This window comes from Callorhinus ursinus, unplaced genomic scaffold (genome assembly GCF_003265705.2).
Source record: "Callorhinus ursinus isolate GAN/ISIS: 27379988/994484 unplaced genomic scaffold, GSC_fseal_2.0 scaffold5, whole genome shotgun sequence".
In the NCBI taxonomy this organism is placed as follows: domain Eukaryota; kingdom Metazoa; phylum Chordata; class Mammalia; order Carnivora; family Otariidae; genus Callorhinus; species Callorhinus ursinus.
Genome location: NW_027397067.1, coordinates 59515275 through 59533926, shown reverse-complemented (window position 1 = coordinate 59533926; position 18652 = coordinate 59515275). Strand labels below are relative to the sequence as shown.

The following is an 18652-nucleotide window of genomic DNA, read 5'->3' as shown; positions in this document are numbered from 1 at the left end:
TTGTTTCAGACCGTTTACTCTTATACTTCATACCCATTTTCTGCTGTTTGCGGGGTGTCTTTTACAATTCATGGTGATGACAGTAATGCTGATGAGGTCACCCATTTACCACACAAGTCATGGATTTGTCCTTGCTGAGTGGCTCTGCATCCCATTGTTTTTGATGGGGCCGCTCCCAAATGAAAGGTGCCATTATCATGTGTTCTCTTCTCTATTCCAACTGGGAAGCAACCAGCTTGAGAACAGGTTGCTCATTTTTCTTTTAAAATGAGATTGGACATTCTTCTGGCTTTAAACAAAAAATTTGAGCAACATCCTCATGTCTCAAAGAAACAGTAATCTGAAGGTGAGAATTCTGTAAGAGGTGTGACTTTGAATTTCTCTATGCTTACTCCTCTGAGTGGGTAAAGCCACAGTTATTACAGATCCATAAGCAGAGATACAAGATACATTCATGTTTTTTTTTTTACTTTCATCCTATTCTCTTTTTAAATGTTACTTTTCCCAGTTAATCTTTCATATTTTCTTTTTTTTTTTTTAAAGATTTTGTTTATTTATTTGACAGAAAGAGAGAGAGCGCACAAGCAGGGGGGAGCGGCAGGCAGAGGGAGAAGCAGGCTCCCCGCCGAGCAGGGAGCCCGATGTGGGGCTCGTTCCCAGGACCCTGGGATCATGACCTGAGCCGAAGGCAGACGCTTAGCCGACTGGGCCACCCAGGCACCCCGGTCTTTCCCATTTTCTAAAGATGGGTTTAGGTTACATCTGTTTATTTCATTTATGCATTAATTCCTTAAGGAATTAGCTCCAAAAATACACATTGTGCCAGGCATTGATGATAAAGGAGAAAACAAGACCAACCTAGTCTGCGCCCACATGGAACTTACAGTTCAGTAGGGGAGTCATTAATGGATCATTATGAGTACAAGTGTCACAGCAGCTGAAGTAGAGATCCCTGTGTTTGAATAGAATGACCACAAAGCCCAATATGGTAGATGAGGAGCATTTAACCTGAGGAAGGAGCATTTAACCTGAGACTTGGCCACATGAGGGGAATTTGTTTAGCAAGATCCTGGTAATACAGCACGTTCAGATGTCACTTAGTGCTCAGTGGGTGCTCTCTTGTTATTGTGCCTCTAAGCATTACTATTTTTTAATGTTTTTCCCTCTGTAGACTCAATATCCTAGTTTAAAAATCTTCTCATCCCAAGATTTTAAACAGTTTCTTAAACAGATATTATCTTCCCATCGCAAGATTTTGAACAGTTCCTCCCATTCTTTTTAGGAGTTGTGTGTCAGTGTGAGTGTGTGTGTGTTGTCAGTCACCAGTAATGAAGCAGTTCATGTCCAACAATAGGCTAATAATGTTAGATGTTAATTTGAAGGGCATCCTAATGCTCACAGTGAATCTAAATGTTCAGAAAACACTTCCTTGAGATTTACACTGTTTAATTTATAAGGTCAGCCCTAGGAAAGACACGGTCCTGCAATCAAATATGTGTTCACACTTGTAGTGAGTGTTCCTGCCTCCTCTGATGTTAGCTGCGTGCTAATTTATTTCTGGACTAGCAGACATTAGCTTCCTCCTGAGCTTTACTAGTGTGCATATACATTTGTTAGGTGGTATAAAAATCAGGTAATCCATTCTGTTTTTGAAAGAGGAGGCTTTCCTTAATCGTGAGGAAATGAGCCACACCGCACCACACCACACAACACCACACGTGCGTGTGCACACATACACACTGATACATCTGGATACCAGATCACTTGCAAGAGTGGCTTTTTTTGAGGAAGCTGAGGCCATTGCTTGAAAATGTGTCTGGAAAAGCAGAGTTTCTGTATGCTTTGGTTAGACAAAAAAAAAATCTCCCAAGAAATAAAAGTATGAATAAAAATATTACTGAATAATCTCAGAGTTTAGTTAATAGTAATGAAAATAAGCTCTTGAGGGAAGAAACTAGTCTTGTTCACTGCCGTATCTACACAATTTAGCACGGTGTCACAATGGCTAATAAGTGCTCAGTCTTTAAGTAAATGAAATGCCTGTGAGTTTTTTACTTCACAGTTGTTAAGGATAAGCCAAGATCTCCATGGCAAGTTACAGTTTAATCTCAGACTATTATATAGTCTTGAAACCCTTCTGAAGATTTAGGGCTCCACACCAAATGACAGTTGTCTGTGCATTTTGAATTTAAGTCAAACTTTTAGATTTTTTTAGATGAGAAAACTGAGTAGTACTTGTTTCTAGGGCATTAAAATCCTCCTGCACTTATTTTTTAAAACAATTTTATTTATATATTAGAGAGAGAGAAAAAGCGAGCATGAGCGGGGTGGGGGGCTGGTGGGGAGGGGCAGAGGGAGAGGAAGAAGCAGACTCCCAGCCGAGCAGGGAACCTGACACCGGACTTGATCCCAGGACCCCAGGATCAATCATGACCTGAGCTGAAGGCAGGTGCTTAACTGATTGAGCCACCCAGGAACCCTATTTCTGCACTTATTATTAAAACCTGCTCTGGGGCGCCTGGGTGGCTCAGTCATTAAGCGTCTGCCTTCAGCTCAGGTCACGATGCCGGGGTCCTGGGATCAAGACCCACATCGGGCTCCCTGCTTGCCAGGAAGCCTGCTTCTCCCTCTCCCACTGCCCCTGCTTGTGTTCTTGCTCTCGCTATCTCTCTCTGTCAAATAAATACATAACATCTTTAAAAAAAGAAAACCTGCTGTAATTCATGTGGTCCTGGATTGAGGTACTGAGTAGTTTTTCTCTGATCTGTTTATGAGTTCTTGTAGAAATATTTGCAATTTGGAGACTTACACTTTCAGAAATTCTACTGAAAGTTGAACAATAGTGAAGGTTCTAGGGATTTGAAAGGAGATAGTCCTATGGATGCTGAAAACTTGTTCTGCTATTAAAGCATTTTCCCCACATGCTACATTTTGAAGATAATATAAGAGGACAAGTTTACCATATCACAATAATATTTTTCTGGTTAAATTTGTGTTTATTCATATTGACGTTTGGAAACTTTCTCCATAATTCTGTTGTAACTAGGGAATATTCTGGGCTTTTGAGTGCTTTATGTATAAGTCTTATGGTGTAGTAAAAAGGTAGTAGAAGCTAAAATCTATAAAATACATGAAATCAGGTAGCTATAAAAAAAAAACTACAGCTGAGAAGCAGGAAAGTTGATTGAGAGTATGAGTGAAACCTTTGGTGTGTATTCCACTCAGTGGGCATTTTCAAGAATCACGTTTAATCTTGGTTGAACTGCAAACATTATTCAGTCAGTAACTGGAACTTGGTCAATTCTCTTCTCTTAATGTTTCATATTTACTTATGTTACCCCTAGCTCACATTTGACTGACTTACTGTGTTCTACTCCTGAATTTGTTCCCCACACTGTTTGTTTTATTATTTATTATTTAATTAAACAGTGTATCCATTCTCTAATTGATTACCTACTATTCTCCTCACCAGAATTTTTTGTGTTATAACTTGGGTTTCTGAAGTAAGTAGGAGTACTGTCTCCTCACAAAACAACTATAGTAGATAAAACATACTTTTCAAAGCCTTGCTAGACTTCCATGAGTTAGAGAAATTTCTGAAGCTTTTCTTGTCTTCCCTTTACCAAGAGTGGACTAAACCCCGACTGGGGAGAAGTGAATAGCAAGCGTGGAGTGTGATGTTGTGCTGAGACAAATACCAGTATTGATGGTCAGTCAGGAGACTACGCCTGGAGTCATTGACCGCAAGTGGCTGCTGAATCTGTTTTACGTTAAGCTGGACCTTGAGGGTGGCTGAAGTGATTCCACATTTAGAGCCTCCTCTGAGTCCTGTCAGAAATAAACACAAGTTTGTCTATATGAAATACTCCAATTTTCACCTCCATGATATCTGTGGCAGAAGATAAACCTTAGATGAGCCCATTATTATAGAAATTAACCATACAGGAAGGGATTTAAACCATTCCATGGGAAATCAGTGGGAATTGCAAATAATGGATCTAGATACCCAGGAAAATGATAAGTTATAAGAATATAATATATTCTTAGTTATAAGAAAGCTATAAAATATAATACTTTTCAGTTATAAAAAAATAATGTGTTTAAAGAAATGAAAATCAGATTTATAAATTGATCAAACTCCATGAGACTATAAAGGATTAGAAATGTTCAAGAAAAGAAACAAATAGTATCTTTTGAATTGAAAATATAATTATTAAAACTTAAAACGTGGATAGGTTCAATAACAGATTGGCAAATGATAGAAGGCAAATGAATTAATCACAAGTTAAATCTGAAGACATTAGCCAAAATATTTAAAAGAGGGGGAAGGAAAGTATCAAAAGTAGACAGTAGGTTATAGAAATGTAATAAGCTGTTTTAACCTGCATCTAATTAGAGTCCCAGGAGAAAAGAATATAGAGAATGGAAGATAGGCAAATAGTATTTGAGGAGATAATGGCAGAAGATTTCTAGAACTGAAAGATGAAAGACATCAGCACACAGATACAGAAAAGCATAGCTTATACTAAACAGGGATATATGCAAATAAATTCAGTCACAGACACGTTGTAGTAAAAATTAAAATGCCAGAGAGGTCCTTTTAGAGCCCCTAGAGAGAAACAACATGTCAAGTACTTAGAAAAGACAAATAGGTTGACAGCAGAGTTTATCAGCCATGATGGAAAACAGAAGAGGGAGGAATTCTATTTAAGGTTTGAAAGGAAAAAAACCAAACACAAAAATAGTCAACCTAGAATTGCCTACCTGTGAAAACAATTTTCCAAGAACAAGCAAAGATATTTTCACACAGACAAAGATCAGGGAACTATTGGTAAATCTAAACAGATATAGTCTGCCTTATTTGTACAGTTAAAAGGAGATAGACTGAGGTGTTGGGTAAAACAATTATGTAAGTTTGTAGGGAAAATGATCAGAAGTAAAGTGCTTAAAAGCCCTCGAATTGTCTGGAGTTAGTGAGTTAGGACTTTGCTCTGCATACTTGGAAACTTTTAAGGATAACCAGTGAAAGAATAGGAAATGGGTACATAACTTCTGAAGCTATAGAGAAGAATGGAACAACAAAATAAAATTCTAGTTTCTTAAAAAATGGCAAGAGAGGATACATGGGAAAAACGTATAAATAGATAAATAAGATTTTAAAAGTAAGATGGTAAAAAAAAAAACAGCTATCAAAAAACTTAATGAACCTGGGTGGATTAAACTTTCCACTTAAAAGGTATTGTCAGACTTATTAAAAAAGAAAATTCAGCTCTAAGCTGTTTACATAGGATACACACTCAAAATATAAGTCTATGGAGAGTCTGTAACAAAAAAATAGACGGAGGGACACCTGGATGGCTCAGTCGGTTAAGCATCTGCCTTTGGCTCAGGTCATGATCCCAGGGTCCTGGGATCGAGCCCTGCATCGGGCTCCCAGCTCAGCGGGAAGCCTGCTTCTCCCTCTCCCTTGGCTACTCCTCCTGCTTGTGTTCTCTCTTTCTCTCTCCGTCAAAAAAATAAATAAAATCTTAAAAAAAAATAGACTGAGTTATAGGCAATATAAACCAAAGGAATATTGAGATAGCATTATTTAACTCATACAACTTAGATTTTAAGACAAAAAGCATAGGAGGGAAAAGTCAATACATAATGATAAGAGTTTCATTTCTTGAGGGAGGTATAATAATTCTAAATATATGAAATATAGTCAAATCTATATGTAAAACAAAAACTGATTGACAACTACAGGGAAAATATGACAAACCACAATCACAGTGATAGATTTTAAGCAACCTGTGTTACTAAAGTTTGAACAGAAAAAAAATTTCAAAATATTAAAAGATTAGAACAACAAATTAACAAACTTCATTTAATAAAATATCAGTTGTGCATCCAACAATTTAGAGAATTCACATGCTTTTCAGGCATATATAAAATACTTAGAAAAATTAACACATTTTAAGCAAAAAGAAACAAACTTCAGAAAGAAGTATCATACAGAACATATCCTTTGATTCAGTGTAATTAAGTTGGATCTCGGTAACAAGAAGGTAAGAATCGATGAAGTTACATGAGGCGGATACTAACCAAAGAAAAAAGGAGGTGACTTTATCTCAGAAAACATAGATGTTAAAAAAATTATGAAGGGTAAAAATGGTCAATACATATGATGCAGAAAGTGAATTGACAAAATTCTGGCAATATCAAATGCGCATATTCCCATTGGAAGCATAATTACAGTCCTCAGAAGAAAATTTCTTTCATGGATACACTTGGGAACCTGTGCAAAAATGTTCACAGTAGCAGTTTTTGCAAGCAGGACAACCAAAACAAAAAACAAAAACGGCAGGGGCACCTGGGTTAATCGTCAGACTCTTGATTTCAGCTCAGGTCATGATCTCAAGGTCATGGGATTGAGCCCTGTGTTGGGCTCCGTGCTGGGTGTGGAGCCTGCTTAAGATTCTATCTCTTCCTCTCCCTCTGCCCTCCCATCCTGCTTGCACACATGCATGCTCTCTCCCTCTTAAAGAAAAAAAAAAGGAAAAAAATATCAATTAATAATGATAGCTATTATCATTAAATAATTTGTAGATTTTCTTTTTTTCTTTTTTTTTTAAAGATTTTTATTTATTTATTTGAGAGCATGAGAGAGAGAGAGAGAGAGCACCAGCGGAAAGAGAGGCAAAGGGAGAGGGAGAAGCAGGCTTCCTGCTGAGCAGGGAGCCTGATGCGGGGCTCGATCCCAGGACCCCAGGATCATGACCTGAGCCAAAGGCAGACACCTAATGACTGAGCCACCCATTCACCCCAATTTGTAGATTTTCATACAGTGGAATATTACACAGTAGTGAATTTAAGTAAATGACAGTTGAATATGACATAGATGAATCTTAGAAGTATAATTTTGGCAGAATAAAAACAAATTGAAGACTGTTTGCAGCTGGATATCATTTTATGTGAGTTCAGAAACTAGCAAAACAAAACTATATACATATTATATGTGTGTGTTTGCATATTCACATATATACCGTATATATTCATATAGATTCATGTACATATATGGAACTATACCATAAATATAATTTTCTCTATATCATCTCCTTCTATATATGTATATGCATATATGCATACATGGATCTCTGTATTTTTCTGTATATATATATATATACACACACACACACACACACACACACACACACACACACACCAACACACATAGAGAGAAGGCATACATACATATGTAATCATATTCTATGATCATGTTCCAGTTTTTATTTTTTTTTGTAAACCTAAGTATGAATGTGTATATATATTTATACATACACGCACATATATGTAGACTGTATATGACTAACATTATATGATAATGTTTTAAAATGAAAATGGAACATGAGTTTTCATCAGTGAAGTCCAACAAATATTTGAATAAATGCTCAATCCCCCTTATGAGTAAATAACTACTTAAAAATCATTAATATTGTCATTGTCTACCTGCTTGTTATCTAGAATGTAAAAAAATGGACATATTTTTGGTAGTAAATCTGATGACAAGCATCTGTCCAGTTGGAGATTTATGAATGCATTTAAAAATGTTTAGACAGTGTTTGAATCTGTTAGACCTAAAATCTGTAACTCAGACTGAAGGAAATAACGTTGGATACCATAGCTGGTCAAATTAAGGTAGCTACTGCTCAATCTCTACCTTAACAGAGCACAGAAAGGATCATGGGCTGTGTGCTCTGCTAATTCTAAAGAACAGATTTTATGATAAGCTCTTAATTATCAACACATCTGAAAAAGCTGAGTACATAGTGCATTAGCACAGAGTTTCTCAAAGGGTGCGGACCATGATGGTTACATTTAGATTTGTGTATGTTAGGTGACATGTTCTTTTAAACAATACCTAATAAATCAGTTGCCTGTAATACTTTGAAATGGACCTAATAGTTCAAGCTGAGAATTTCCATTGTGAGACAGAACATTACCCAGGATATTACAGTCCTTCAAGAAAATAACCCACAGTCAGCACTATCTTTATTTGTATGTATGATTAGAATTTCAGATTTAATGGTCCTGAAGACTTTGTACAAGAACCATGATCAATTCCTGGGATAAAATAAAGTTTAGTCATGATTTCTAGTTCATATCAGTTCATAGAAATCATTTCCCAGTTCTTACTCACTTTCTATTTTATGGGGAGGTTTGTCTTCCTTCAACATTTGGTAAGGGATATCTTCTTTTTGAAAGTGAATCAGGGAATCATAAATTGAAATTTTTCAGATATGACATGAGTTGTATTTTCTTCTACCACTTGAAAATGAAATGACCCCATATTCCCCTTAAGAAACCCAGTTACTCCAAGTGAGTAAACACTAATCAGATTATTTCAACTTTAAAAATACACGATGAGTGGATTGAATGGCGAGTTCAGTTTATCTTATATTTTGTAGACTGTTCCTCTGTACTTAACTAAGGCTGAATATTATTTGCAGTTCCAGCTTCTAAAAGTTGACCAATCTGGTTATTCACTTGTAATTCCTTTTTTTGTCTTTGTCCCTCTGTTACTCTCTTCACCTGCTTTTCATCCCTCATTCTCCAGTGTCCGTAATCTCAAGTGCTGCATGTTAGAGGCCTTGATACCAGCAAAGGGTATATTACAAAATGACTGACCTTATTAGATACCAGATCTATTGATCTATATTTAAATTAAACCACCTTCATTTACTCTTCTTCTGTGGTAATTTGTCCATAGGTGTTAGATTCCATAATTACCAAAAAAATACCTTTCAAAGTCTAATTGATTAGTATTTATGATCTACTCATTTACTTCCATGCTTTGTTTAGTCATTGAAGAAGAAACAGATTTCAGTGGTTAAGAAGTACACCTCCGGGTGCCTGGGTGGCTCAGTTGGTTAAGCGACTGCCTTCGGCTCAGGTCATGATCCCGGAGTCCCCGGGATCGAGTCCCACATCGGGCTCCCTGCTGAGCAGGGAGTATGCCTCTCCCTCTGACCCTACCCTGTCTTGGGCTCTCTCTCTCTTTCTCACTCTCTCTCTCTCTCTCAAATAAATAAATAAAATCTTTAAAAAAAAAAAAGAAGTACACCTCAAAGGAGAGCTTTTCAAATGCTGGCAGAAATCTCTGGGAGTTTACATTTAGAAGAGAAAAGCATTGCTCAGATCTGACTTCACATATACTGTGGGCTAGTTTATTGTAAAAATAGAAATATAGAAGTTTTATCAGAGTAAGGTAATGATAGAGTAGCATCTTTGAGCTGATCTTTTTCTAGCATCTCGAAAAGCTCAGCCGTTTATGAACTTTGAAAATAATGTATTATCTCTGCTAATGAATGAAACACTACTGCTAAGGCCACTGTACATTGAAATATGGATGGAACTGAAATAAATACATTTTTATAGCACATGAAAATTCTGTTAAATAGGATAACGAATAAAACAACTTTTCTCACAGAAATTTTAAGTCACTTGAATTAAGTACAATTTGGTCTTTTGTTAGGCAGCTTGTAGTTTTCTCTTGAAGCAAGGGATGATTTAGCTTTTCTGTCGAATTTCTTTGATTCATGTCCTCGTTGTCTAAAATGTTACATGAGACATACTGATTTTGTGTAAATATATCCCAAATATTTCATGGGACATACTAACACTAAAATATTTGTTTTTTTACACTGCCATTCAAGTCGTCATTTTGTGTTTATCTGGCAATCTTATGCTAGGGAGACCTATGAAAATGACATCTTTTTCCCTTAGGTAGCATGAGGAGAGTGTTTGCTATCCGTTTGGCAGGAGAATATAGAATTTAAATTAATGCAAAGCATATATTTGTATTAAGGAGAAGTTTGGCTAAATGTAGCCAGAAGTTCTAGGAGTTTTTAAATAATGGAGGGTTTATTCAGAAAAGCCACTCAAAATACACCGTCTATGAAATATATCTGTGTACTTCTTCTTAGTATTTCTTTGCTGCTTTATGATTCTACATACTAAATCCAGCATCCACAGAGCTGTGGTGGTTTATCCCTTTTGTGATTAAGTATATATTTAGTATGGGATGTTCTCGGTGGAGAGTGGATACAGAGATGTGTGAACATTGATCTTGATGTTAAGGCAATTACAATATAACCGTAATCTAGGACATACACCAGATTTTAATAAAAGGCAATGTGGAAATAGTTCTCAGAAGAAAACAGAGATTTGGAGGAGCTCAGAGGGTGCGAGGCATACTTGGGTTGAATCATTTGGGAAGTCTGTATGGGTGAGAGTTTGGATCTTGGGAAATGCAAGGAAGATTCCTTGAACTTCTTTGAGGTTTTTATATGAATGCTGATAAAATGAAATTCATTTTGTAGGTCAGAGGCGAGTCCAAACTAATATATTTTCACAGTGACTAAACTTGTATCCTTCTGTAATGTTTCTTATACTAGGAATTAAAATCATCTATTTTTATTTTTAGGGGACGTGGCATTATGTTGAAGGTCTTCTCAGTATTGAGAGAATGACACACGTCAGAGAATACATGTACATCTTTCAGGGACTGACTCCTGAATCAGCTAGTAACATTGCATCAGCTACCAAACAGCATCCATGAAAGAGGACCGTGGATAAGCACTTAATACTGTGTCTTGTCCTCCATATTAGTCTATGTGAATTGACTTGTCTGTGCTTCAGATTCTTATCCCATGAAGTAGGGATGGAATATGCACTTTGTGTGACTATTGAGGGATAATGTATATAAATGGCCTAACACTCTAAACAGTGAAAGATGATCCCCACACAATGTAATTAAAAAAAAAGAGAGATTAATTCTTGTTTGGGGATTATGCTTGACAATGTTATAGTTGTAGTTTTAACTTCCAAAGCTGTTAGTGTTGACTCTCAGAGGTGGGATGAGGTTGTATGTGCTTTAAGAGGGAAGATGATGTTGCTCATCATAAAGAATTCATTTGAAAATGTTCTGTCAAGTGCTGACAGTTTGTTCCATACTAACTAATACCCATCTTGAAGTTCTTTCTGACCATGGCTTCATGATTCTTGCTATTTACGGTGTGGTCTGGGGACCAACAGCATCAGAATCATCTGGGATTTTATAAGAAATACCGAATATTGGGTACCAGCCCAATCTTCCAGAATCAGAATCTGGATTTCCGCAAGATTCCCAGGTGATTCCTATGCATGTTAGAATTGGAGACACACTGCTCTGGATGTTAGTGTAGGTTATTAAAAAGTTTATGTGGCTCTAAGCTTTTGAAAGTAAAGTAATATCTTTTTAAAATATTTTCTATCATTTATTTAAGACATATTACAGGGAGAAAGAAGCCCTTCTGGTCTCTAGAGTCCTATGTAGCAAATTGTCTTTTCTGCTTCACCTGGCTGTGTTCAATGGCCTGAAAGATTGAGCACTTTAGCAGTTGACTGCTTAATTGTCAAGCTTTACTCTCTTTTCATTAATATTTGTTACACCCAGAATCTTAAGATTCTGAATAACAGAGCTAGAAGGGCATTACCTGTGTTGCGCTGGACCCTGTATTGCTAAGAAACTCAGCATGTTTTGCAGACCATTACTGTAGTTAATGTTTTCTACTGCCAGATGATCCATTTCCCTTCCTCTTCCGTTTTCATTTTCCATATTGTCAGTGGTTTCACTCATTTCTATGAAGTTAAAAATTTGGGCTATCAAGGATCGAGAAAAGTAGAACATCCATCTGGAAGGTAGAAGCCCTGTGTTCCTGACTCGATGTAGCGTCAAGGGACAAGTCACCATTTCTCCATTGTACTTATCTGTAAAATGGGCTGTATCCTTCAGGGAAATGGGAGATCAGATATGTGTGAGCACTTTGAACTCTTCAAAAGGAAAGGTGTGTGAGTTGAGCTACTATTACAACTTTATTTTAATATCCTTCCTGTTAAAATGTGTTTTCTTTTCACTGTAAAACCTGGTTCTCACCGAGAACTTAGTTCTGCAGTTGGGTGGTGGTGGTGGGGGGGTGGTGGTGGTGGTGGTTGTTTGCTATATATAATCATCCCCACCCATCTCTGATGGTTCTCCAGCACCCATGCCAGGGACGGTTTTGCCTGGAACAATCAGATCGGGAGCTCCTTTGTGGGGCAGATGAGAATAACTCTTGCTGAGATCTGCAAAGGAGTCAGGGGTTGTCCATTGGGATGACTTGGAATCAGAGAACCTAGAAGCCCCAGACAGCTGAGTGTGATAATTTGTGAGGAATTCAGTGCCTGGGCAAGGACCCAAGGCCTTTGTATTTTTAAGGAGACATACCAGTCAAGGCATGGGTAAGGGTTGCATGCGTTGTCTTTATTTGGTGGAGGGATAGGACGGCTCAAGGACATTTCTAGATTGCAGAATAAGTCGATATTGAAGGCACATAATCTGAATTACTGAGATATATTACTAGATATATCATGATTCTAAACCACCTTAATGAACACACTCAAGGCATCTCCACCTCCCAAGACTTTAATAAAATATAGGTAATGCCTTTTTCTATTTTTTGTGATTCAGAATCTTAAGATTCTGTGTCTATTAATGAAAAGAGTAAAGGTAGGCAATTAAGCAAAGTACTAAATTCCTCATTCTTTCAGGCTATTGAATGCCACTAGGCGAAGCAGAAAAGGCATAGAATATATTCTCCCTGTCAGTGTCTTAAAGCAAAGGGTCTTCTAGGAAATAAACTTACTTTTAAGAACGATGTCCATCATGGTTAAGGTACATAGGGAAATGGAAAAGGATGATAACAAAATGCTAGTTTGTAAGTTTAAACTCCTTTGCACAAAGACCATAGATTCACACAGAAGAGAGGGGCTCTATTTAATTTTGGGATTTATACTCGTTGACCCTACTTATTTACTCACCTACTAAGGTGTTATTTACTTAATATTCACAAGAATCTATCAAGAGGCACTATTACTTTCATTTTGCAGATGAAGACATTGGGGCAAGTTTAGTAAATTATCTCAAGTCACACAGAGAGTAAAAGAGCCAAGATTGAAATTCAGCCATTCCCAGAGTCTACACTCTTAAATGCTCCAATAAGAACTGAAATCCTGCTGTTTTAAAATATTTTGTTGCAAGGTACCCTAGGAAATTGTATTTCTTCTCTTGTGCGTTGGTACTCTCTCCTTCCTGTTGCCCTAGAATTGTCTTTATTTCTTGAAGTAGCTTCACTGTAATTCTGTAGAAGTTTTGGACTTTGGAATTTTTTATACTTTTTGAACTTTTGGTTTTGTATAAAATACCAGTTTTGGTAGAAGGAGCAGTGGTAATTGATAGTCTTACTTTATTGGAAGGAACTCCCCTCAGAGATTTCAAACAGAGACCCCACCATGTCAAGGAAACCATAAATTTACTGCCGTAGTGGGCAGTGAACTCCTTAGAACTGTCTAGCGGTGAAGGTTGATCAGAGCTTGTGAAAGTGCTTCCTGAAGTTTGTTTGTTTAATTTACATGACTCAATAGATTATGTGGTATATCTTCAGGAGGGTATTTCCTGGGTATGTTTTGATCTTTAACCATTCTGATAAATTTGTTTTTCTCTGTATGATTGAACCTCTTAGACATAAACATTTTTTGGTACAATTTTGAAGTTAGGAGTTTATCTCCCATTGGAGATACTCAAATATAGTTTTGCTAGGAAGGCTCTTTATTTGAAGTTCCCATAGGTTCAAGGTCCTAGATTTTGAGTCTTTTGTCTTTTGTCTTTTGTGATCTGAATCCTCTATGGGGTTTTCTAGCCTTGACCTTGGGGCAAGATTCATTAACTCTTGGTTATAGACATCTTCTCAAGGGTTAGGCTTCTTTCACTTGAGAAAATTAATTTTAACATTACATTTTTATGGTCAGTTCATCATTAAATTATTCACCCTTGTTGTATTTACTTTTGCTTTATCTTTACTACTTAAACAGTGAAGAAAAATAGGAGAAAAGGTAGAAAACAACCTTCTGTAAAAATTAAAAGTTAAATGTCCATATTTATTCGTAAGCTGTTAATGATAAGAAGACAATTTTGTACTGCATTAAGTACTCTCGACAAATGCTGGCTGAGATTTTGTTACTTATCTTAATACCTTTGAATTTTGCTTCCTTAAAATATGAACATTCTTTTGGATTTTTCAGCCATCAGACAGGTCTCATAAGGGAATGAAGTTACTCAGTACAGAAACCGTTAAGGTCCCGAGTGACTGAAACATACATTTAACGATGCTACCTCTGCACCTATGACCTTGCATTTGCTTCCTTTAACCTCTGCAGGTATTTCTCTGCCTGCTTATCATGGTCTACAAAGCTCTAAGATGACCCCTCCAGCTTGTTGATTGACATGCTTCCTTTTATTTATTCCTCTAAAGCAACAATGGCCTCTGTTCAGTATTTCAGACTGGCTAGAATGTGCCTTCTTCCCCTTCCTCCTCCTCCAACAAGAATAGCTCCTTTTCATCCATTGGTTTTCTCTCCCTCAGAAAGGCTTTCATGACTGCCCCACGCAGCCCATCAACCCCATTACCATCCCATCCATAAAAGTTCTTGGCACATACCACTCTTTATATTTATTTATAGTCTAATGTGAGGATCGTCCTTCCTGACTAGACTCTAAACACCAGGTGGACAAAGACTGGGTTTCTTCTACATACACCAATGTGACCCCAGGGCCTGGCAAAGTAATTTGTGATGATCATCTACAGTTATATATATATGCGCACATACGTGGTGGTAGCTTTAAGTAATAGCTCTCCAGACTTATTTTGTTACTTTAAGTTGGCAACGGATTGCATTAGTGAAGTAGCAAGTGTTTCCACATGGAGTTTATTTAGAGAGTCATGCAAAGTTTTTATAAGTATGCCTTATTCCAAGTCACTTGTGTACCTTCCCAGTATGTCTTTTAGGATACAGTGCCTCTGTTCTTCTTTGTTAATCAAATATTTGTCTTAATTTGACAGTGTTCCATCTTTAATAGCAGAGGATGCTATGAAATTCAACAATACGTTCTTTTTGTTTTATGCCTTTTAAAAAAGAAAACACCTGCATTCACACATTCTTTATGAATGAATATATCCAGTCAGCCCCTGTCGTGCTGCACACCCAGCAGACGCTCAGTTGTTGAATGTTCCTAAAGCCTCATGGATAGATGGAATTTGTCTTAAAAAATCTTGAGCTTCTGATACATCTTATTTACTAGATTAGATCAGTCAACTATATTTCATTGACTAAATTGATTTAAATTGTATGATAGAAAAGAACACTGTAATCGAGTAGAATTTAATACATGTAAACACTATATAAAGTAGCACTAGAGATGTATGTATATTTATAATGAAAAAAATGTCGATTTAGTTGAAATAAAGAGAGTGAAAAGTCCACTGATGAAATCAGTGTACAAATATATTTGTCTGTTAAATAATATAGAATTGATGAACAAAGCAAGTCTTTCAATAATAAAACACAACAACCGAGTTTCACTGTGAATTGGCTGGAGTGTGGACACATTAGTGTGTATGTGTGTGTCTACCTGTTATGGTTGATCTAACAAAAGGGAATGTCACATTCTTTATATGGAACCAGAAATGCCAATTAATTACATTCCAACTTTTCGCTGTTGGGAATGGTGTATTTTGTCCTACCTATTACATTGCAGGAGATAAAATTCAGGTCCTTAAAGACTGGTTTTTCTTTTTTTATTTTTTTTTATTATGTTAATCACCATACATTACATCATTAGTTTTTGATGTAGTGTTCCATGGTTCATTGTTTGCATATAACACCCAGTGCTCCATGCAGAATGTGCCCTCTTTAATACCCATCACCAGGCTAACCCATCCCCCCTCCCCCTCCCCTCTAGAACACTCAGTTTGTTTCTCAGAGTCCATAGTCTCTCATGGTTTGTCTCCCCCTCCGATCCCCCCCGCTTCATTCTTTCCTTCCTGCTATCTTCTTCTTCTTCTTCTTCTTCTTTTTTTTTTATTAACATATAATGTATTATTTGTTTCAGGGGTACAGGTCTGTGATTCATCAGTCTTACACAATTCACAGCGCTCACCATAGCACATACCCTCCCCAATGTCTATCACCCAGCCACCCCATCCCTCCTACCCCCCTCCACTCCAGCCACCCTCAGTTTGTTTCCTGAGATTAAGAGTCTCTTATGGTTTGTCTCCCTCTCTAGTTTCATTTTTCCCTCCCTTCCCCTATGATCCTCTGTCTTGTTTCTCAGATTCCTCATACCAGTGAGATCATATGTTACTTGTCTTTCTCTGATTGACTTATTTTGCTCAGCCTAATACCCTCTAGTTCCATCCATGTCATTGCAAATGGCAAGATCTCATTCCTTTTGATGGCTGCATAATATTCCATTGTGTATATATACCACATCTTCTTTATCCATTCATCTGTTGATGGACATCTTGGCTCTTTCCACAGTTTGGCTATTGTGCACATTGCTGCTATAAACATCAGGGTTCATGTGCCCCTTCGGATCCCTACATTTGTATCTTTGGGGTAAGTACCCAGTAGTGCAATTGCTGGGTCGTAGGGAAGCTCTATTTTCAACTTTTTGAGGAACACACAAAAACGGACACACAGATCAGTGGAACAGAATAGAGAGCCCAGAAATGAACCCTCAACTCTGTGTCAGCTCATCTTCGACAAAGCAGGAAAGAATGTCCAATGGAAACAAGACAGTCTCTTCAACAAGACTGTTTTTTCTCCAAGCCCTTCCTAATGCTAGATTTCTAATGAGTGTTTTCTTCTGCAGGAGAGCTCACAGCTGCTACAAATGCCGTCAGTGCAGTTTCACAGCTGCTGATACTCAGTCACTACTGGAGCACTTCAACACTGTCCACTGCCAGGAGCAGGACGTCACTACAGCCAATGGTGAGGAGGACGGCCATGCTGTGTCCACCATCAAGGAGGAGCCCAAAATCGACCTCAAGGTCTATAGTCTGCTCAATCCAGACTCTAAAATGGGAGAGCCAGTTTCCGAGAGTGTGGTGAAGAGGGAGAAGGTGGAAGATAAAGATGGGCTAAAGGAGAAAGTTTGGACCGAGAGTTCAAGTGATGACCTTCGAAACATGACTTGGAGAGGGGCAGACATCCTGCGAGGCAGCCCATCCTATACTCAGGCGAGCCTGGGGCTTCTGACGCCCGTGTCCGGCACCCAAGAGCAGACCAAGACTCTAAGGGATAGCCCCAATGTCGAAGCTGCCCATCTGGCGCGACCTATTTATGGCCTGGCTGTGGAGACCAAGGGATTCCTGCAGGGGGTGCCGGCTGGCGGAGAGAAGTCGGGGACCCTCACCCAGCAGTATCCTGCATCGGGAGAAAACAAGTCCAAGGATGAATCCCAGTCCCTGTTACGGGTAGGAAGGTTTAATTTTTAAATAATTCACCTATCTTGAAGGGAAAACGGGAGGACACATATTCTCTAGATTTCGTATCATTTAGTCTTACCAACTGAAACTAAATGATCTGTCTCAGTCTGGGGATTTATACTCATAAGGCTGAAGTGGCAGAAAGTAGCTTGTGTGTGTGTGTGTGTGTGTGTGTGTGTGTGTTTGTGAACTCTACACATCCTTGATACAGTGGTAGGCAATCACTTGTTTGTCACTGCTCTTAGCTCAGATTGAATGTTGGTTAATCATTCCTGGTGATTATGCAAAACAGCAAGTCCACATTTGGAGAAGGGGGTTCAGAATCCCAGAAGATTGCACATCTGTTACATTAAAATAGGTAAATGACTTTCAAATTGTAAGGTGGTGTGACACTGTATCTGGTTAACAAGGAAATTAGCAGAGATTTAAATCACTAGGAATGCAAAGCCCATGGTGAGAGGTTAATACGGAAATGTAGTTTTTTTTAGAACTGACGGTATAATTATGTACAAATGACAATGCTTGTTGTTGTTTAGTTACCAAAAAGAAGGGAAAAAATGAGATAGACCAAGTGTGAGTGGTGTGAAGAGCATCCAAAGTAGAGAAAGACCGGTGTGTTTTATATGATCAGGCTTTTGTAGGGAGAAGGACATAGCCCCATGTGGGAAAACAACCTCTCAGAACGATGAGATCCTTGCTCTCTCTCGTCATGCTCTGTAGCAGTGTCAAGAAATAGTTTAGATTTTGAAAATTTACGAACTCTCCATAAGTGATGCTTGCTTTTTGCCTAAGGCACCCCCACTTTGACATTTCACCTTGACTCCGAGAAAGTTTTGAGCTTTCTCCATGATTTTGAAGCTTTGTTGGTGCCTAGAAGGTAGGATCAGAAAGCAGCTAACCTTTACAGAAGGGCCAGTTAGGAAGGCGAGCACAGCCAGCCCAATGCTTTGACCTGCAGGTCAGAGACCACTGAGGTCTCTCTGGATGGATTCTGGAGAGAAAAATTTCTCTTTCCAGTGTCTGCGTGGCTTCTCTACTCTCATTTCCTGCAGATCCTCAGAAGCCTATCTGTGCTTCTCAGGTTTCTCTAGTGGAGTTGAGCAGTGCCTCTTAGAGGTGCACAGTTAATTATAAAAGCTGTTCCCTTTCCTGGCTGCAGTCAGGCCCTGGAGCTAAGAGAAGGGCTTGAATACAGAAGAGGCTGTGCCCCTTGTACTCCAAGAAACAAAGAATCCTTCCTGCAGGGAAGGCGCAAGTTGATTATA

At 38.1% G+C, this 18652-nt stretch overlaps 1 protein-coding gene across 18 annotated transcripts in view; it reads left to right on the top strand.

Moving 5' to 3' along the window:
* TRPS1 (transcriptional repressor GATA binding 1) overlaps positions 1 to 18652 on the top strand; it is a 256423-nt gene that overhangs the window by 64750 nt on the left and 173021 nt on the right. For all 18 annotated transcript variants that reach the window (XR_012378304.1, XR_012378306.1, XR_012378303.1 and 15 more), the window contains one exon: positions 16772 to 17375. Coding sequence is in view for 14 of the 18 variants with exons in the window: in XM_073893125.1 (XP_073749226.1) it covers positions 16772 to 17375 (604 nt within the window). In the remaining 4 variants the exon portion in view is untranslated. The remainder of the gene's footprint in view (positions 1 to 16771; positions 17376 to 18652) is intronic.